General features: G+C 35.9%; 1 protein-coding gene across 50 annotated transcripts in view; it reads left to right on the top strand.

Annotated features, from left to right (window-relative positions):
- PTPRD (protein tyrosine phosphatase, receptor type D) overlaps positions 1-21,932 on the top strand; it is a 1,139,994-nt gene that overhangs the window by 1,021,473 nt on the left and 96,589 nt on the right. For 17 of the 50 annotated variants that reach the window (XM_027881066.1, XM_027881067.1, XM_027881087.1 and 14 more), the window contains 9 exons: positions 3,040-3,173; positions 4,408-4,552; positions 7,901-8,206; positions 9,206-9,399; positions 11,338-11,364; positions 13,420-13,537; positions 18,386-18,973; positions 19,401-19,501; positions 19,983-20,236. In XM_027881066.1, coding sequence (XP_027736867.1) covers positions 3,040-3,173; positions 4,408-4,552; positions 7,901-8,206; positions 9,206-9,399; positions 11,338-11,364; positions 13,420-13,537; positions 18,386-18,973; positions 19,401-19,501; positions 19,983-20,236 — 1,867 coding nt within the window. The remainder of the gene's footprint in view (positions 1-3,039; positions 3,174-4,407; positions 4,553-7,900; positions 8,207-9,205; positions 9,400-11,337; positions 11,365-13,419; positions 13,538-18,385; positions 18,974-19,400; positions 19,502-19,982; positions 20,237-21,932) is intronic. The other 33 variants (XM_027881079.1, XM_027881075.1, XM_027881073.1 and 30 more) reach the window with 8 other exon arrangements.

Below are 21,932 nucleotides of genomic sequence, written 5' to 3'. Positions count from 1 at the left end.
ATCTCAGCCAGCGGAGGAGCTGTGCAGGAAACTAAAGTGCCTTTCTGACTTGAGATCCCATTTTATGCTTCTTTTCTGGCACTTTTAATCAGGAGTGGGCATAGAACTACAAGGAAAATGTCCAGCAGTCTGCTTGTTTCTGGTTATCCAACAGTAAACATGGAGGACTAAGCAAGCGAAAATGGAGAAGTTTATATGCAGTTTTGAACAAAGTCATGGACTTTTGTTCAAGAAGACTTCTGTTTGGAACACAGGGAAGTTAAGGGTTTTAATGTACTTTTGTAGAGCACATTGCCCTCAAAGCAGAAGAGACAGTATTGAGGAAATGCTTGCTCAGAAACATTCCCTTTAGTGACCTTCCCCAAGTACAGCACTAATATGGAGTTAGATTTGATGTGTGAATTTAAAAAGACTTCAGTAAGAGTATGAAGTCTACGTACACAGATTTTGAATTTTCTCTAGTTTTTTTTTCTGTTTCTGAAGTAAACCGGTAGCTTCTGTCAGCTCCAGCTTGGCTTAACTCGTATGTGCCACTGAAGATTTTTTTGAACAGATGTTGTGTGTTTTAGGCATAAATCCTAAATAGTTTAAAAGTTATTCTTGCACTTTCTTAACTGGTATTTTTCCTTTGTCTTAAGCATTGGGTTCCCTACAAGAGTTCATCAGCAATACAATGTGTTTAGTTGCTGTTATTTTGGTTTTGTTGTCTTTCTTCTCCTTCTTCTCTTATCTGCCTGGAGCAATGCAGATTTCTCTTGTCACCTCTTTCTTCTGTTAGTGTTTTCAGCATCAGAGTTGCCAAACTATAGTTAAAAAATCTGAAGGGAGACTTGATTTTGCAGCAAGGTATTATTTTGACAAACAGCATTTGGAAAAGTCCAATTAGCCATCAACTTGTCTTAAAAAATTATTGAGAATTGCAGACCTAAGACCACAAAGGGTTTGTTTTTTTTTTAAGGAATACTTGGAGAATGAGGGTCTTAAAACATGCAGAGAGACAGGAAATACCCTTAGTTCTCCATCTGCTGCCATATCTATCATAACAGATGGTACCTGCCTTCGTATTAGTCACTTGACTGATCATTTTCTATTGCTGCCTGGCTGTGTTCTACAAGTCGTGTATCCATACATTAGGTAGAGATAGTAACATCACGGAACAATTCAGGCTGGCAGGATGATCATCTAGGGAGATCTCAAACCACAACTGCTGCCAAGAGCAGGCTCAGCTGTGGGGTCAGGCTTAACTTTCTTAGGGCATCACCCAGTTGAAGTGTAAAACCCCCCGCAAATCTGGTATGATCAACTTCCCTGGGCCTTGGCTTTATTGCTGTGTTGTCCTGAGCCTCTCATATTTCAGCTTGGGACACTGCTTTTCACTTGCCACGCTTTCTGAAGAGCCTGGCTGCATTTCTTCTATCCCTTCCGTCAGTGCTAAGAGTGCTGCTGAGTGCCCCCAAAACTATCCCTTCTCCCAGCTGAGCCATCTGCAGCCTTGAAGCCTCTCCTTGCAAAATCAGAAGCAGTTATGTCAAAAATATTCGGTTGATATATGCTGTAATTGCTCCCTGTGCTTTGTGATCTTTTCTCCTTTGCACTTTGCAGTACTTAGGCAGTGGGCCCTTTTAGACCAGGCATCTTTTAGAAAAACAGCTAATTAGTTCTATCCCCTTTTATTCCTGTAAAAGGAGTTGGTCTCTCATTACTCTGACTCATTGAAAAAAAAAAAAAAAAAGGAATCATAGGGACTTGCAACCTCCACACAGGGGCTCTTGAATGTAGAAAGGTTATCTGACTGTTTAAAGTTAGGTATCAAATCTGTACCAGCATACACAAGGACAGTGTTATCCTCAGAGTAATATTATGTAAAAGTCTGGAGAAGATAAAAATTAAAATACCAGGTTTTTTTACTGTTTCCTTCATGGAGTTTTTAGGTATTTCACTGTACAGAAGATGCATCCTTGTAAAGCTGTAGTAGAGTTCTCCCCTGAAAAATGCCACATTATTATTGTCGCATTCTATTTGTCACACCTGTTCTCAGTGTGTGCTAAGAGGTATTTTCCCCTTAAAAAATAACATGCTACATTTTATTCTCAAACAGCTAGAAATACTGTGGGAAACTGTTGCATACCTTATCAGCAGCACTTAGCAACTGCAAGTAATGTTTCAGAACTTGGGTGCCATAACTATTTTATACAATCCAATGATAGAGTTATATTTTACTGTCTTTTCCCAGTCAGCCTTATTATTTGCTTTAGATTTGAAGACGTAAATGAGGGTAACATTTGGTCTGGATATTTCTGTGACCATTTTGTTCTGGATCATGTCTGTGACCATTACCCGAAATACAACAATGGAGAATGTTCTGGACTAGTGCAATCGAAATTGTGTTTTTACTTCTTGCAATTAGAAAGTCTTGTCACTAGAAATTCGACTATATTGGTAAGAGTACAATTCTTTGAAGCGTAGAAGTATGTCACTAATGAGAACTTAACTGAAGATCTCTTCATTAGGTTATACCTTCTTTAGATTACACAAGCATTCAATATTTATAGTGACTCAAAGAGCAGGACGTGTTTACTGTCTTTTATTTATTAGCTGAGTAAGTAACTTTCATATTTGGAAATGCATGTAATGGTTTTAACACTTTATTCTAGACTATTCCAGCCAATCATATGTTCTAATAGCTTTTCCCCGTATGCACACAAATATATATTTGCAACTGCACATGTAGGTTATTAAATCACTGGTATTTATCACCAGGCATCTCTTCGATTGGTTTTCAGTTTTGTGTGCATTATTTATACTATGAAACATTTATTTGAAACAATTGATAATTTTAACGTGTGAATTAAATGTATCAGTATTCTTTTTCTATGCTCAGACTAATTTATTTTGTAGTACCGTAAATCAATTTGTTTAAGTTCAGTAAGTTAAATAAAAGTAATATTGCGTGAAATATTCAGATAATAGTTTAAAAGGTTTGAAACTGTTGAAGTAGCCAGAGAGATAATAAGCAACACTGCTCAACTTTTTCTTTAGTACCTGGTCAACCACTGAACTTCAAAGCAGAACCTGAGTCTGAAACAAGCATATTGCTTTCCTGGACACCTCCACGCTCTGATACCATTTCCAGCTATGAACTGGTTTACAAAGATGGGGAACATGGGGAGGAGGTAAGTGGCGATAGTACATCTTCCAAATAATCTTTAGTGAGTCAGACATGAAATGCTGCAATGGTTTAAATTTCATGGATTAGTAAGTTTCTTTAGTACAAATGCCTTGATGCTTAAGACTTTGTTAAACCCAAGAGTTAGTCTAGTGGCAGATTGAAAGTGTGTAAACGGATAAAAATGCCATTGGTGGTTACCAGCCAGTGGAATTTTGCTGTAGACAGCAGTGAGTTCTTCACAGAAGTTACATCCAGTTTCAGACATTGATTATGTCTCTCCAAGCCTGTTCCTCTACAAAGGCTTGGAAGCAGAAGTGTTTGGGGGGCGTGTTATGGACCTGTTAAACTTTTTTTGGACTTATACTTGGACATTGAAGTCTATTTTCAGCCTTAGATAATTTTTTTTTCTCTATGCCATCATGTAAGAGAATTCTCAAGCTTTTTTAATCTTTCAGTATTCATTGGGAAGAAGGCATGGGGTTTTTTTCTAAAGGTAAAAACCTACTATGGACTTATTCTGTACCATTATTTCATAAAGAATTTTCAGTTTGAGGGCCTCTGTTGTGTTTGTACTATAATCTTCAGAGTAATTTTCCAATAGGGAAAAATATGATATTATGAGGTGTCCCAGACAAAATAAAGAAGCCAGGAGTGTCAGAAGGCAACAGGAGAGTGTCAGTCTCATTGGTTTCTTCTGCATCATCTGTTCATTGCTAATGCTTCAACTGAGCTTACATTTATGAGAGTTTCACATACACTGTGAATGCATAAACTTAGTGGAAGGGGGCCAGACCTCAAAATTGGATGCAGGCCCCTGCTTAATAAGTTAGCCTTTGGACAATTTTACTTCTTAATGATTTGAAGACAAAATTTAACTACAAGGTTAAACCAAGGATTATTTATACTATAAAATGCTGTAGTTCACTGTTGTAAAAGAGGCTTTGTTCATGTAGTATTGCCTAAAAAGTTTTTTATGCTTAGCTCCTCAAACAGTCAAGTGGTGTTTCTCTGAGTTCTGCCTATTAAACTATTGCCTTTAAAAAATACTGTTCCTTTTTATGTGTTTTTCAAATTAATGTATTAATTTTTAGTTTGGTTTAGTTTGGTTCTGGTTTATTTTCCTTAAGGTTTTCTCTTTATGAAAAAGGTTATTAGTCTGAAAGCATTTCCTCTCTAGGCAACATACAGAATTCAGATTCTGAATAGTAATCAAGACATCCTCTTATGCTTACCTTTAGCAACGGGTTTCCACCGAACCTACTACATCTTACCGTCTACAAGGTTTAAGACCAAACAGCCTCTACTTATTCCGTCTAGCTGCACGCTCTCCTCAAGGCCTGGGTGCTTCAACAGCAGAAATCTCAGCGAGAACCATGCAGTCAAGTAGGTGTCTTTCCTTGCAAGCTTTGTTCTTTTGTCTTGTATTTCTTGAAGAGATTAATCTCATTAGTCCAGAGAGGCATCAATAAGGGCAAAATACAGCATTCATGTTGCTTAATACAGTAAAAGAATGCTTAAAATGTATATTTTTGAGGTGTATTGTGATCAAGTTAATATATGAGTGGCTTTTACATGCCTGTAAATCAGTGCCTAAGGAGGCAATATAATGCTGTCATAATCATATTTTATTTTATGCTCTAATAAGGTAAAATGTTGTATCATGCAATAGGTGTGCATTAATAACAGTTCTTCACCCATAAAATTCCACCAGTCTGCATATTTCCTGCAATACTAGGTTTTTTCTGCAGCATCTCCCTGAAGTACAAAAATATGTAGAGTGGGTCATGTTGAATATTTCAGACTGAACCAAAAATTTCTTAACAGCTCTTCTGTAGTAGCTAATAATTCTGATTTTGTTAGATTTTCTTAATCTGGGCTTTTTACAATGTTCAGTCATTTTAAACCAGTAGAAAAAAAGTTTTCTCACTGATGCTTATGGAAACAGTATCATGAAACTCATCACATTTGCCCCCAAATGAGAGGTAAAAAATTGTCAGGGATTTATATATACACTTTAAAATATTTATATTAAGACTTAACTAAAACAATCAGATACTTAGCAATGATGTCCATAAGTGTTATTTTGCCTGGTAGATTATGCTTTTCCGATAGCTTGCATTATGTGTCATTTTAAAACTTAGTGCAATTCTATTTGTTTGTGTTTTAAATTGAATGGCCTGTTTTTAAAGTAATATTATTCAAAAGAGAAAATTCAGTTTCTCAATTGACATGAGTCTTTTTAATTTGCAGTCACAACAGATATGATTATACAATCATTCCTTGTTAGTGTTATTTATTAATAAGTTAGTGTGACTGGAGACACAGTGCTACACCCTTTAACCAAAGCTAAATGTGTTTTTGAAGCACTTCTAAGGCATTTGGAATAAGCATAAATGACAGCTATATAACAAGGCTGGTTTTAGAGATAGTGGCAAGGCACCTTTTCATTTTAGTAATCAGAATCCAGAATCAATAATTTGATTAAGAAAAACATATTTATTTATTCTAGGAGTCATTTCAACTATTTAGAGTGCTCATTCTCTTATATTGAGTGAAGATTGCTTAGGCTGTGAATACAAAATAAAAATCTAGGAGTCAAGGCTGCATGTTGCATGTGTAAGGACATTGCCCGTTTTCCCTTCTTAAATATAAGAACACATGTTTTTCTCAGCCTTCTATCTTCAGATAGTAAGGAGATATGATTGATTTCAGGGGTCAGACCCAAGTTATTTGCTGAAAATATTACAACCTTTTTTTTGCAAAAAAAAAGTTTATTTTAAGAAAAAAGTATATACATTAATAAAACTGATTACACAAGTAGCCTTCAAATTATCCTTGCTTACATAAGTGCCATGTATTTGCATTTTCAGAGTATAATGAATTAAAAATTAATAAACTTCTATGAGTTTATTAGCAATATTCACCAGAATATGCTATTGCCTTTCATCTTGGTATCAGAGGAAGATGCTGCAGGGATTTATTTCTTTTTTGTCAGACCCTTGAGGGACATTTTGCAAGTATTTTACTTCCTGCACAAGATAATGGTAGAAGGGTATCCACATGTTTTGAGTACTTGATTACTGAATTAGTGTATATGAAAACAATCCCAAATGTGATAAATCTGTCCCCCCATCCATGTCCTCTAGGTAGTTAAAGTACTGGTACATTCCCTCCTAATTTCCCTTCAGAAGAGCAGGGTACCATACTGAGCAAAAAGACATTGTTCCCTGTGGAAAGAGCTGTAGGGAACTGAAAGCTACATATGTAAATACAGGAGGTCACAGCAGGGTCCTAGGCCTTCTCTGTTGTTTTAATTTTGTTTCATCTACCTAATATAAATATAACTATCCATTTTTTTCTTTTTTCCCTTGGAAATGGGAAGAAAATTGGAGGGAGGGGAAAGGCAGGGGGAAATAAAGATCTTACAGAATGAAATTTATGTTTTCCTTACAAGGGAGAAGGCAGAAATAGGAAAGAAATCTGCGTCTGCTCCTTCTGCTAGTGAATTTGAGCTATGGCTCCTTTTTTTTTGGTGCTCTGAATGATCTGTTAGTAAGCATAGATTCTGCTAAGTCAAAGTGCATTTGAGCCCATAAACGCATACCTAACTTTCAGTACTTGATTTGCCTCACTGAACATAGTGAAATGACATACATGCTTCAATGTCCTGGAGCTTGGAAATGGTAAATATGCTAACATGTTCCTTCAAGAACAAGTCAGTAAAGGTGAGCACTTCTGCTGTGAAAGATTGGTGCTGGTGGCAGGAGATGAAACAAAGTCAGAAACTCTCACCATTCTGATGTGCTGAGCTTGTAAACTCTCTTTGTAAAATGAACACCTGCTATACCTGCTTTCTTGATGCATTGTTTGGGGTAGATTTTTTTTTCTGTAGAAGTCATTTATATTACTGGTAGGATTAATTCTTTGCTAGCAAAGGTGTCTCCAAGAGGAGTTAAAAAAATAAAACTGACAGCTGATCTAGGGTAAGTACAAGTTACAGTCAGAATCAACAAGCCTCTCACTTTTTCCTGGTAGGTAAATCTTTGACTAAAACTTTCTTCATCTTCTATGGACTGCATGCTCCTAGTATGTTGGACACAATAAATGTTTCATTAAATGCTTTCTATTTAAATGTAATTTATACTTGACTTGTGTCAGGCAGACTCTGTTATTTAAAAAAAAAAATTGTTTAGGAGTGTGGAAAGGCTGAAAAAATGGCAATCTGTGGAGCAATTTCTAGCAATTACTGCAAGTTTTTAGGAGTTCTGTTAGAAGAGATTTTTTTTCTCAAGGAAAGTAAAGCCACTTGAAGGGGATATGTCCAAATTTGTGAGTAAATATGGGTCACGTGTCATTTAAAAGAGCTTGCACTAATTGCAATGATTATAAGGATAGATCAGTAGTCATAAAAGTGTTACATTTTTGTTTATTTCAAGAAGAATTTTAATTACAGGTAGGTAATATTATTTTGAGGCTTCATTTTCATATATTTCCCCTACATCCTTTTTCACCATTTAGTTGGTCTCTTCATTTTCAGTTTTCTCATGTTAATAAGCCAAGGTGCATATGATTATCTGACGTTTTACTTTTTTAAGTTTCTATTATTTTTTGTTTCTTTATTATTTTCATTTGGTTGTCTTTTATTTATTTTTATTTTTTTCTTTTGTTCATTTTTTTCAATCACTCCTATCCTTCCACTCAAACCCTCCTTTAACCCACTACTGAAATTAGAGCCATCAGCTCCTCCTCAAGACATTAGTTGCACAAGCCCCAGCTCCACTAGCATTTTGGTAAGTTGGAAACCTCCACCGATGGAAAAACAGAACGGCATTATCACTGAATACTCCATCAAGTACATTGGGATTGATGGAGAAGATGTCAAGCCCCATGAAATTTTGGGAATTTCCTCGAACAGTACCCAATACCTTTTGGAACAGCTGGAAAAATGGACTGAGTACCGGATATCCGTGACTGCTCACACTGATGTTGGACCTGGCCCAGAGAGCTTAGCAGTATTGATTCGGACAGATGAAGATGGTATGTTGCCTCCACTACACTGCACCTCTATGACTCTCTGTCGATCTGCTGTCTTTTGTGTAGGATAAACAGTAATTTTTTTTATGCTCCTCTTTTTTACCAAATATAACCAGATATTATCTCCCTTTGGGCTTTTTAATCAAAGACTTGTCCTTTCTACACTATTTTTATTTTTGATATTTTTGTATTTTTTTATCAGAAAGCACTGTTTTTATGAGTGACATGAATTTGCTGCTCCTTTGTGCCCATACATATCCTTCTTGCTCCTTCTTGAACATAAAAATAACTCTCAGGGAAAAAACTTTCTGCCTTTTCCTTGATTTTCCCATCATTGTTATTTTTAAACACTTATGTCTATAAATTTTTTTTCAGGTTTTGTTTTCTTGTGGTTTTTTGTTTTGGTTTTTTTTTAACTGCTTTCTTCTTCCATATTGTGCTTTTTGATTTGGCTTTTTTTGGGAGGGGATTTTTTTTTTGGTTGGATTTTTTTGTTTGTTTTTTGATCTGGAAACTGATGCTCCACACATTTTCTTTTCTTCCATTCTTGAAAGTGACAGAAGACAGCCTTGTTATCAACCTCCTTTTTATACTACTGAGGAAAACAAAACAAAACAAAACAAAACATAGAACTTGGTGAACAAAAACAAGAGAAACTTTTTTTGAAATCTTTTGTGGTTTTGTTGTTGTTATTGTAGTATTATTATTTCAGTGATTAATCTCTTTGTACTATAATGCTTTGAATCTCAAAGCATCTTCCTTGGCTTTTGTACATTTTTACATGTTTTTCTATTTCTCTAATACTCCTTTTTCTTCCATTTTTTGCATCAGTCATGTTTTTTGATCTTTTCGCTGAAAGGTAGAGCAGATTGGTTGAGCAGTTTCATTTGTTGAATGTTTTGTATTCTTCAAAGAGTGAGTCTGCCCTTTTTTAAGAAAAAGAAAAAGCCATGGGTGGGAGAGGTGCCTGTAATTCTCTTCTGTCCAATGATGTTGTTCCAGTTCCTAGTGGTCCTCCTCGCAAAGTCGAGGTAGAGGCTCTCAACTCCACTGCTGTTAAAGTGTCATGGCGCTCGCCTGTGCCCAATAAGCAGCATGGTCAGATCCGAGGATACCAGGTCCACTACGTGAGGATGGAAAATGGAGAGCCAAAGGGTCAACCCATGCTGAAGGACATCATGCTGGCTGATGCACAGGTAGTTTGAGCACTTAATGTTCTTTTCTAGGTCACGGTGAAGAGATTTAATGTACCAGAGGGCTATCCAGAACCATCTTGGTGTTGTTTGTGTGTGGGTTTTTTTCTTTCTATTTATCAGCCTACTAGCTAACATTTTCTGTTTCTATTTTAAAAACTTTTATTAGAACACTTACTTTTAAAGGTTCTTGGGCCAAACCTAGGCACCTTTTTCTCTGCTGGTCTACAACTAAAAGCTAAGATGTGTCGTTCTTCTGGTTCTCCTAAACCTAGAGAGTGATGGACACCCTGTACCTATGCTCTGAAGTTTTAAAGCATCAGGGTGGTCTGACACAGGTCACATTCAGTGTAGTTAGTTGTGCATGGCCTGTTCCACCCATCTGCTATTGCGTTGTTTCAGTGGAGAGCATAAAATCATTAGAAGCCTGCGTTAGCCTATTGTTACAGTGTTTGTGTGATTAGCTTGTCTGCACCTCGCCACACATTCCGCAAGAAATGAATTTTCTTAATGCACCTTTGGAAAACCACTGAGTATTTATAGCTTTCGTTATTTGTAACTGTAATAAAATGAGGAGCTTAGTTTAAGTAGGCATGTGGTTATTTATATTGCAAAATTTTCCGTGTTTTAAAAATTATGAGATAATGAGATTATGAGGTGATGGAAACATCAAGTTTAAAAAGCTTCTGAAACTAGGATTTTATTGATGGATGCAAGTGTTCTGCAAAACTTAAGATTTCCAAAGCTTCTGATACTAGAGGAGTCATCTTATGTTGAAACTATTATCAAGTACACACCTCTCACTCCTAGTCCATGGCTTATGACTGGACTGACTGGAAATTGAAAGAAATTATCAGCCTAAATTAAAGAGTTAAATCTGCTTCTTAAGTATTTTATGTGAGTAAATATATAGGGGTGTTGTTTTTTTTTTTCCTCCCAGTCTGAGTTCTAAATTTCAGTTCTACGGAGACCTTTTTTAAGAATAGGTTTTCTACACCTGTGTTTTGTTGATGATCCTTTTCTCAAAATACTGTCTCTGTGTCTGGACGTCTTTGTTTCAGTTTTACCTGCCAGTACTTATTTAACTATTTTGCAAAACATGGTGTTCTTAAAGCTTAAATGCAGTGGAGAGAAAGATGTAAGTGGATCAGGAAGTGGGAAGGGAAAGGGAAAAGGAAGAGAAGGTAGAAAAAGACATGCTAGTGTGCTCTGGTTCTCCCCTTCCTTGCACAAATTTTTACTTTCAACCTCTCTGATTTTAAGCAGTTTTAAACAGAAAGTTAGTAGCTGGAGACTAGGTGAGATATTTGAGCCCAAATATCATAAAGGCAAAAGTTGTATTTCTTCTTCATCAAGTTTGGCTTTGACCTGCCTGTTTGCCATTGTTTCATGCTGGATAGTCAACTACTTTCTCTTCCTGCCACTCCTTCCCACCTATCATACTTCTGCTATGCATGAAATCAGGGCTTGTGCAGGTGTGAAGACCCTCAGGGTAAAATATCAGTGTAGTTAGGTTTCAGGATTTAAAAATCCTACTATTAATTTAAATAATGCGTTGCATTATTTTAGGAAACTGAAGCATATAACCTGGTAAATTGATTTACTAATCCAGGCAGCCTTTAAATCTGCCTTGGTAACTTTTAAAACAAACTATTACAAAATAATACTACGTGGTACAAGAGAATTCGTTACTTTCTTTATTTGTCAAGGAAAGATAAGTAGCTGGTTTTTAAGGAAAGCAGAAACGGAATTAAAAATGTCCAGCCTGATTTCATTAACCTAATTCCATGTGATTCTACACAGTTCATTCAAACTGTAAATGATTTTTTGAGACATCTTTCATATTTATTGTACTATTAAGAAGAAAACTTTATCTCAACCAGGCTACAAACCTCCTTATTTCTTTTGTTTTTCCCTTCAACTTCCTTTACTCTAAATCAGTGGGAATATGATGATACTACTGAACATGTAAGTAGTTTTTGAGTGGGCAGAAAAACCTTGTGGGTTTGGTTTGGAATTTTCTTTTGCTTGCTTGTTTGCTTGTAGCATCATTCTAATTTCTTGAGCTTTCTTTGGGGGATTTTTTGTGTTTGGTTTTGGTTTTGTTTTTTTGTCACTTGCACAAACGCATGCTCCTAACATCAAAGGTTTTCTTTTGTGACGCTTTTTTTGGGTTTGTTTTATTTTGTTTTGTTTTGTTTTTTTCCCAAGGAGAGAGGGAGACTATTGCTTGCTTATTCTGAAGTTTATCATGATGCCAAAACGTACAGCACTGTTTTGTGTTTTCATCTTTTTGATGGTTGTCACTAAGTTTGCCTCACAATTTCTTCTTTGTGAGGTGTTAGAAAAATAAAACAGAAGTGGTTCAGAGTTGCATACCAATCCTTGTATTTTTCTGTATTCATTTTCAGGTTAACAGTTTTTTTGTGTAACTTAAAGCTGAAGTCAGTTGTGCTTTCTTTTGGGTAAAATAAATGTATGCTATCAGAAAAGCCAGATGCCATGCACTTTTTATGCCTGAGTAATAGGGTTTGCTGTATCCAAGTCACACTTTTAAACATGCAGTCATATCTCTTCCATCATGAAGAACTGGTTGGTTTATGTGAGGCTAATATCATCATTGTTTGGTTTGGGGTGTTTTTATGCCTTTTAGTTTCATTTTTTAATATCAGGTGCAATTTCCTTATGAAAGATGTGAAGTCTGTCTTACTGTTTTTGGCCTTAAGGATCAATTCAATTCTGAGATAGAGTCTAAGGAGGGGATTTTTGGTAGTAATTTTTTATTGGAGCTATTTTGCCCACTCATTCTAATCATTACCTTGTTTTCTCTATATTGCCAATAACTGATTGTAAATACGATGTTGAATTCTAATCACATCTTTTAGTAAGCTCATACCCCCTGTCTTGAGAAATTCATATACTAGGAAAAATCTAACCCATAATTTTTGTGGTAACTTTTCATAGCTGTTGCATCTGAGGGATGTGTGATTGCACATTAGCTCTTTATTCTATGTGCATAAATACACCATCTCTCTGGCAGCATTGAAGTTTAGTGTAAATTCATTCAGGCGTCTGGAAATACAAAGGAGTAGTCCAGTGCTTACAGGCTAGAAGCTGGGAACTTAAAGCCAGTCAGTTCTCTCCGAATAGTGTCCCTTTATATTTGCATATGAAGTTTATTTATATAATGCATTTCAAGACCTAGTCCTCTTATTGCCCTTATAGCTTGACATAAGTTTAGTGCATTTCTGGTGGTTCACCCATCTTCTGTTTGCATATATGTGTGTGTGCGCACCCATGTGTGAAAAGGATCCCCCTTTGCTTTGATACTTGCAGTTTGATTTTGTTGCTGGTCATTTGTACTAGCTGAAGAGCTACTTGTTTTGTAGCTGCTGCTGTTGTTTGTTTGAGGGCCATCAGATGTATCCTCTGACCAGATTTTTAATGCTGTTTGAGGTAACTCTTTTAGAGCTGAAGAGGGAGTCATTTCTGAAGTCCTTTGAGATATTTAGAGACATAGTCCAACCAGTGACACTGGGTGCAATGAAAGTAATAAGGCTTCCTTGTTCAGCTAAACCATCCTTACTGACAGAGTGTGGATATAAATGCAACACTTTTCTTGCTAGGCATTTTAGAACTATGTCAGTGATATCATGTGAATGACTAAGTGATACTGAGTTTCTCATATCTACAAATGCATGCATTTCACAATGTCAGTAGTATGGCTTATGCAAGATATATGAGAAGACTTTACTCACTGTTCACACCACTAAGCCTTTGACCTTCTTCTTTAAAGTATGTGGGGCATATTATTTGGATGTGCGCTGTCTTTTATTGCTTCAGTGAGTGACAAGTTTTGCATTATGAAGTATTTCACACAGAACAGCAAATGCTTGCTGTCACAGCTAGTAGCTCAAATATATACACACTGTGTGTAATATAAAGAGGGTTTCTGAAGGATTCCATACTGTCTTGGCAAACAATCTATTATTAATTCATTTTTCTTGTTCTGTTTCATCTTAGGAAATGATAATTTCTGGGCTTCAGCCTGAAACTACATACTCTTTCACTGTGACGGCCTATACAACGAAAGGGGATGGAGCACGCAGCAAGCCCAGGCTCGTATCTACTACTGGTGCAGGTAATATTTATACACACATTAATCTCTAAGTGAATTCTTTGACTTTTTCTGCTAGTGTTTTGCTCCTATTATTTGAAAGTCTCCTATTGTGTGAAAAGTATTTCTAGGACATAGCATTTTATGTTTCAGTATTTGGCCTTTCATTTATATAGATAAAAACAGAACCCTTTTTCCTTTACAATTCAAGATGAGGCCAATTTATAGTTTTTAGTAACTCTTCCATTATGATTTGTGTCTTCTTGGAGAGGAAAAAATAGAAATTCAGAGCTGAGAAGGATATTTGAAAAATTTGTGAAGGGCTTTCCTGTTTTCTTTCATGAGAGCAGCAACACTGCTGCCTGTAAGTAAAAACATTGAAAGAAACTATCTCCATGATAGTCACAAGTTATCTCAGAAGAATGTGATTATTAAAACAGAGAATTGGAAAATAAAATGAAAGATGATCCTGTAAAACCCCACAACCCATACAGATTCATGGATAATTTAAGGCACAAGCTGAGGCAAAATACACGATGCCACTGTCTTCAGTCTGTGTTTGATCACAGTGGTACTAGATGGTGAATATCTGACTGCATAACCAATTCAGCAGGTTAGCACTGATGGAATGAACCAAATTGTTTTTAGATGAAGAACAATTTTACTTTTTTTTAACTTAAATGCTTCACTGTGGCACAGCTTAACCAATTGATACCACCACAGCTTTGTGTGGTGTTCACCTACAGTTATTCCAGTCTGTAGGTATAGTGTTCATTTTAAGGGGCTTGTAATTCAGCCATTAGGGATATTCCATAACAATCGTGTGTAGCTCCATTACAAGCTCTCTTAATAACAAGGTATTTTTTATACTAATAGATAAAGTCCAAAAGGCATATGTATTTGTATTTATAGGGACTGATTCCATTTTTAAAACCATCACTGAATGTAAAACACATCTTGTATTAATATGAAAAACATGTATATCTTTGTCTGATTCTGGAAGAATCTAGGTCCTGATGACTAGATATATAATATAGTTTCATTTCAGATTTTAGAATACCTTGCATTGCTCTTGGCTAATGCGGAAACTTACCCTCTAATTGCCTATCTTTGCTGGATTCTCATAGTCTGGGTAAAAAAAAAGATATATACTTCTTGCTTGCATTTGAACTTGATTTCAGAAAAAGGAACTTCCTCCATTATTCTTTTTTTAGGTTTGGTTCCCAATTTAAATAAACACAATTATATAAATTAAAATTTGATTAGTTTCAAGACACAAACATAGGGTATGCAAACATGCTTGCAAAATTTAATGCTTCACTGCATTTAATCCTTATTGACTATTCATGTTTCACTCTTCCAAGACCTCTCTACTGCTTCTACTCTAAAAATATGGAACAAATCCTATATCCCATATAAACCTGAGTGACTGAAGAGCAGTAGAAAATCAGAGGCATGTCTGTAAACGTAATACATATACATTGTTCTTGCTGTTTGCTTAACCCTTTGGAAAAGGAATGTTTTTTCTTGATATGTAGGATAACAGCTAGATGCCATTTTGCTGCTTTGTATATACCAGATTGTATGGACATCTAAGCAGCTGGTACAGCTTGCTGTGGTTGAGCTCTTTTTGTAAGGAAAATTCATATGCAGTTTTTTGCAAAAGAAGATATTAAATATAGCTAGTGCCGAGAGTTTCTTGCTCACTGTCTTTCTATGAGAATACATCACACAAGTGAAGGAAAGATGCATTTATGCCAAGGGATTATAGGTCCTCCCATTCTCTTTGAGTTTCCATTTGTTTTCTTTTTTTTTCTAAAAAGGTGCTATTTAAATACAATAGGGAGTCTGACTTTTTAGTCTAACTTTTAAAGTTTGAGGTCAGATGTATTAGAATGAGTGAGATTATATCCACAGGAGATATGAAAAATGAATAGATGTCTGAACGTTTACTGGATAAGATTGTGATCTGTAGGCTATTCAGATAATAAGTAACTATTTAGCTGTGTCCAGTTACTAATATAAAAGCTTAATTTACATTTTTAGGCAGGAAAAATTCATCAAATATAAGTAAGCCTACAGTACAGTAGGTCAGTTATTAGTAAAGTCACTGAATGCTATTTTCACTTCAAAGTGTGCATTTTGTCTTATATTCCATTTCCTTTCCTTGTTATTGAAATCAGATGGAAGAAAAAGTGTTACTGAACATTTCTAAATCAAAGTACTTGAAAATTTTAAATTACTTGGGGAAAAATGTGTGATTAATAAGACCTTGATAAAAATGAAGACTTCCTAGACAATTATATCATACAATTTTTATCAAGTTTTTAATCAGATCTTTAATTTCTGTGTCGGAGTAGTTTAAGAATCTAAGTACAATAGCTTGTCCATTTGGTATTTGGTCTTATGCTGGACAGAAGTCTTGAAATACAGATTTCAGCTAAAAGAAGAAAATTCATGTTGAAGTAGTGGTGTACTTTATAGCAGCTAATAGAAACAAATTATTTCAGGTAATTTGGCAAAGGCAGCTTGTATGAGGTACTACTAGCAATGGCACACCATTGCAACTGTAATGTCTGTGGCAAAGGGGTATGTGTGGTATGTCTTGCTGTGTATTATTTGAAGAGGATTTCACTAGGTCAGAAAATTATTTTTTTAATGGACAATTTCTCTTCTTTTGGGCTCATGGAAAATTCAGGTTATTATCAGAAGTTTCTAGGTAGAGCCATTTCATTACACAGCCATATGCAGGACTTCATAGAATCCTGCTGTTCATCCTAAAAGACTGTAATATTCACAAGTGATCATACTAAAAGTAAATGTCAACTGAAAACTGTGTGGAAATAAAAAGAAATTTATCCACTTTGCAACATCAGATAGGCTCTATAGTTAAAAAAAAGTGGCTATTATTATATACCATTTTAGTCACGTGGTATTTTATTGCATAAATAAGCTTTATTAGTTCCCCATTATGATCAAGAGCAAGCAGTAATTTCTTTCTTTCTCTATAGTTACCACAAAGGTTAAAAAGCAGTTCTAATTATGACGTCTGCCACAAGAAAAAAAAAAGGCAATTTATCACAAAAAATAATTTAGTAATACCTTCAAGCAGTCTCTCCTCTAGAAGGCTGAAAGGGTTTTTTATTCTCTTTGTGCGAATTCTTCTATTCTTTCCTGTGCTACATTGGTGTCAATAATAGTTATAATGCAGTGAAAAATATGGCGTGCAAAAGACCTTCCCAGTCTTTTATTTGTTCCATAAAGGCTTGTAATTATCAGTGAGGAAAATTCAGAACTAATCAGATAGATATTCTTTACACACCAGAAAGTGTGGGAAAAAATTCATAAGATTCATGGGAATAATGCTGCCAAATGAACTAGAGATTTAAAATTTAGGGTATTTGGAAAATTTATAAAACCTATCTATAATTCTTATGAAATTAGAAGCAGTGTCATGATTTATGACATGTAATGAGAAAGGAGCTTACTAAATGCAGAATTTTCTTCAAGGCATGCCATTCTTCCCACCTTATTCCTAATTCATTATGGGATAGTAGTCAGAACTTCTGACAATAACAATCTGATTGCTGGGTGCCTAAGAACTGAAGATGAGTAATAAAATCTATTGAAGTGTTTAAATACAGGAACCAGAGCTCACAGTGCAGCAGTTACATTCATGTGGGAAGGCTTCAAATGCAGATGAAGCTAATTAGTCTTCACTGAAGACTTCCGTTATCAGTGCCCTACTACTCCCAAAGTTATTCCAGTCTCTTGACCTGTCAGGCATTGGTACACAATGAATACCACATTTCTAAATAGTTATGGGTGTGTTTCAGTATCAAGTAAGTAATTGTAATAGAAACAGACTATGTTGAAATAGAAATATTAATGAAAATATAAATGAACTGTATATAAATGGATGTGAATAAATTAAAATTAATTACTCAATTAAATATAAACTGTATAAATTGTGTAATGGGATTTCTGCCTCTGTTAAGACTAACTCAATCCTCTAGGCTGAATGTCCTTGCCACAGTTGCAGTCTGAACTTCTCTGAAAGACAAATCAGCAGTTTAGACCAATGGGTCCTGATTAAGAATATGAGTGTATTTGGTGTGCAGGTTAAGAAGAGCTACTGGTTTAATCTTCTTCAGAAGAAATCCAGTTCATGTGCACCAAGACTATGCTGGAAAATAAACCATAAGCCAAGGCAATCAAAACATAAATGTCAAACTGTGCTACCTCTTCAAGCTGAAACAGCTCATGCTGGAGGTGACTTTTGAATGGAAAGTAGAACTATAGGTTTCTATCATATGTAGCAATGATTCTTGAGAAGAAGGTTGTTCTGACATCCTTTCTACCACATTTTAACTATCAATATTAAAAATTATATTAGATATATCTAGAAACCTGTAATTTCTTCATTATTATTATTATTATTACTACTACTACTAGTATAATTAGTTATTTCCCTGTTTACAGGAAATGCCTCGGATTAGATTAATAAAAACTTATGAGAAAGGGTTTTTTTCAAGAAAGGATTTGTAACTGAGACAGAACCACTTCTAAGAAGTCTGCTTGAAGTTTTACTTCTTGATTTGTGTTCCTGGGTCCTGTGTCTCTGAATGCTCTCTGTATTTAGAAATAATAGTAAGGGAAGAAGACAAAAAAGCAGTAAACATCTCTACTGTTGCAGTTCATTATACTGTATGACTTAATTGTGTGGGAGGCAGACATTATTTCTTCCGTAAGACAGTGGAGCTAGGAGTGAGGGAAGAGAAAATGTATCCCTATTCTGGGTAAAACTAGCCTCAAGAATTGTACATGTAATTTTGTTTCTATTTATCATCTGTAAATAACATTGTGCTACAGTTCCAGGCAAACCTCGACTTGTGATTAGCCACACACAGATGAATACGGCTCTAATTCAGTGGCATCCTCCTGTGGAAACTTTTGGCCCACTGCAGGGTTATCGCCTGAAGTTTGGCCGCAAAGACGTGGATACATTTACAACCATGGAGTTCTCAGAGAAGGAAGATCACTTCACAGCCACAGACATTCACAAAGGAGCTTCTTATGTCTTCAGGCTCTCAGCTAGAAATAAAGTGGGCTTTGGGGAGGAGATGGTTAAAGAGATTTCTGTTCCTGAAGAGGTGCCCAGTGGATTTCCCCAAAATCTCCACTCGGAAAGCTCTACTTCTACATCAGTTCAATTAACTTGGCAGATGCCACTCTTGGCAGAGAGAAATGGCATTATCACCAAATATACCATCTTGTACAGAGATATCAATGTTGCTTACCAGCCAGTTGAAGTCCCTGTTGTTCCTGCTGATACCACTTTGACACTTTCTGGCTTAAAACCAGATACCACATATGATGTAAAAGTACGTGCCCACACAAGCAAAGGGCCTGGTCCATATAGTCCAAGTGTCCAGTTCAGGACACTGCCCGTGGATCAAGGTAGGATTTGTCTGCTTATGGCGTTGACCTTTAAAGGAGTATCGGTCTTTGGATATCAGTGGTTTTGAAGGTATAAATAAATCTGACCAGCCCATTCATAAAAATAGGTTCATCAAACACAAAAGGTAAAGTATGTGAATCTTAATATGTTTTGGATGCCTTAGAATTCAATTGTCCCTTACCAAGCAAGTTCTGGCTAACATCTCCACAGTTTTTTCAGGTAAGGAAGTGTGTATTGCATTGTCACTAGATGCAAGAGTGAGAGTGAGTTAAATGTGATCTTTATATATGAACAGACAGGTAGGAGAATCGAATCCTTGTTGGTTTTTGACCTAAATGGAAAGCTAATAGTCCCAAGTAGCAGTGGAAATACGGCAAGATGTAAGCACCAAGATATTGTTTATATACATTGTTTCTTTCTTTCCAGCAGTGTTTGCAAAAAATTTTCATGTTAAAGCAGTAATGAAGACTTCTGTTTTGTTGTCCTGGGAAATTCCAGAAAACTACAATTCAGCCTTGCCGTTCAAAGTAAGTTACTTCCCATTTGTACAAGAGAAAATAACAGAAACTAGAGAATGTCTTTCATCTGATTAAGTAGCTTACTGAACATTGAGGGGTTTTTTGTATTAATATGGCTCTGTTTAAGATTACATACTAATCAGCAGTGCTACTGCTAAATTTAGTCATGTGGCAATATGATTTTCTACTATTGTAGCAGTATTTCCAAGTCAGACTCATACTGGTTAATATGCATGATAAGAACACTTTGCTAATTTGTAGTTCATTCCTAAAATATTTCAAAGAAAACAGTGAGAGAAAATACTACTTTTCTTCCCTTTTTTTTTAGTAATTTCTGTATTGACTGCAGTTGAATACTATTTTGATTTTTACATCCTCACATTTACAACAACGCATTTTTACTTTTTCCATTCCTGAATTCAGTGTGACAGCATCATTTGCCTTTTCTTAGTAATGAAAACCACCTTCAATTTAATGTGTATTAACTTAGATCCTTTATGATGATGGGAAAATGGAAGTTGATGGACGTGCTACTCAAAAGCTGATCACTAACTTGAAGCCAGAGACATCATACTCATTTGTGTTGACAAACAGAGGAAATAGTGCTGGGGGTCTTCAGCACAGAGTGACAGCAAAGACGGCACCAGATGTGCTTCGCACAAAGCCAGTCTTCATCGGAAAGACCAACTTAGATGGCATGATAACTGTGGAACTTCCAGAAGTACCCTCAAATGAGAATATAAAGTGAGTGAATGAACTACGTACCACTGTTTTTATTTCCAGAAAATGATTATTCTAACTCTCTTATTCTTCATAATGGTACAGAGATTACAATACTCTGCAGTAGTATTTGAACTAATACCGGGGTAATATTTGATCATTGTAAACTTGGAGGTGCTATTGACTTTCTAAAGGGACAAGAGGCCTTCCAGAGGGGTGTAGGTAGATTGAGCACTGGGCAATCAGCAATGGCATGAAATTTAACAAGAACAAATGCCACACTCTTTTGTAAAGGTTCTTGAGTGTATCCAGCAGAGGGAAACAAAGGTGGAAGGACTGGATACCATACCCTATGAGGAGCTGCTAAAGACTGACTTAGGGCTTTTCTAGTCTGGAGAAAAGGAGGCTGAGAGCTCACGTCCTTGCTTCCTGAGGAGGAAAAGTGGAGAGAGAGCTGCTAATTGATTCTGGTATCCATTTGTAGGACATGAGCCTCAGAGCTGCATGTCAGGCAGGGGAGGTTCAGATGGCATTAGAAAGCATTTCTTTACTTGAGGGGGTTTTCAAACACTGGAACTGGCTTTCTACTGAGGTTATTAATGTCTCAGGCATGTCAGTATTTAAGAGGCATTTGGACAACACCCTTAATAATTTTTTTTTTAACTTTTGGTCAGGCCTGAAGTGGTTAGGTGGTAGGATTAGACAATCATTGTAGGTCACTTCCAACTAGAAGTATTCTGTCGGTTTGTCACATAGCCAGGTATGTAAGACCTGTATGGAGAATGTAGATTTTTCTACATACATTCATACAAAATAGTACTTTTGTGTTTCATCACTGACTGCAAAATGAGGTATGCAGAAAACCAGTTATATTCTTTCTGAAAGAATGAATTATCCATCAATGAATACCCTGTTGTAGCTACTTGAAGTACTCAGACTCAGTCATTCCAGAATGACTCCATTATGTGGAGTTTTAAAGAATTGTTGCTGTACTTATATTAACTCAGATTAATTAATTCTGAAGTTTTTATCAAGAGAAAAATTCCAGGTCCTCTCCAATGGTCTCAGAAACAAAACAAGAGATTTTGCTGAAAAAATGGGGAGTTTCCTAGAGGTTGCTTAGTTTCTGGGGGGGAACAGGTGCTGTGGAAATGTAAACAGCAGAGATAAAGACCTGACAGCACATGGTCAGCAGGGATTAGAAAGGTTAGACATAAAGATTTACCAGGAAAACATGAAGCGTGGTACAATCAATAAATGTTATTGCTCTGCTTATAGTGATTCTTGTTGGTCTGTAAGGTTCCCATGTGTAATGTAAAGGAAATGGGGAGGAAAATGAGCCAGTCATTAAATATTGTTGGGGATTCAACTTGTCCTCTCCCTGGTGGATTTTTACTGATGGCTTTGTAGAAAGCTACCCTCCTTTTTCATTACTGACTGAGGGTTTTGAGGCAGGTAAGGTCAAGAAATAAATGACTTTGAGACATTAAAAGGATGAAAAACAGAAAAATGTAGTCATTATCATTAGATTGAGTAAGATGCGGTCAGTAACAAATGCTGCTAAGGAAGACTGAAGATGGAATGAGTCAAAAAAGATTTATGAGGCAAAACATTCACAGAGAAAAAAATGCAGAATAGCTAGTCAAACAGTAGCAGAAGATAGCAGTGAAAAAAGATACAATACCCTTCTTTTTACGTACTGTAAAAAAAATAAAGAGGC

The sequence above is a fragment of the Empidonax traillii genome, unplaced genomic scaffold, assembly GCF_003031625.1.
Source record: "Empidonax traillii isolate 1590-97213 ecotype Southwest subspecies unplaced genomic scaffold, ASM303162v1 scaffold83:size2986645, whole genome shotgun sequence".
NCBI lineage: Eukaryota > Metazoa > Chordata > Aves > Passeriformes > Tyrannidae > Empidonax > Empidonax traillii.
This window is presented reverse-complemented; position numbering and strand designations above follow the sequence as displayed.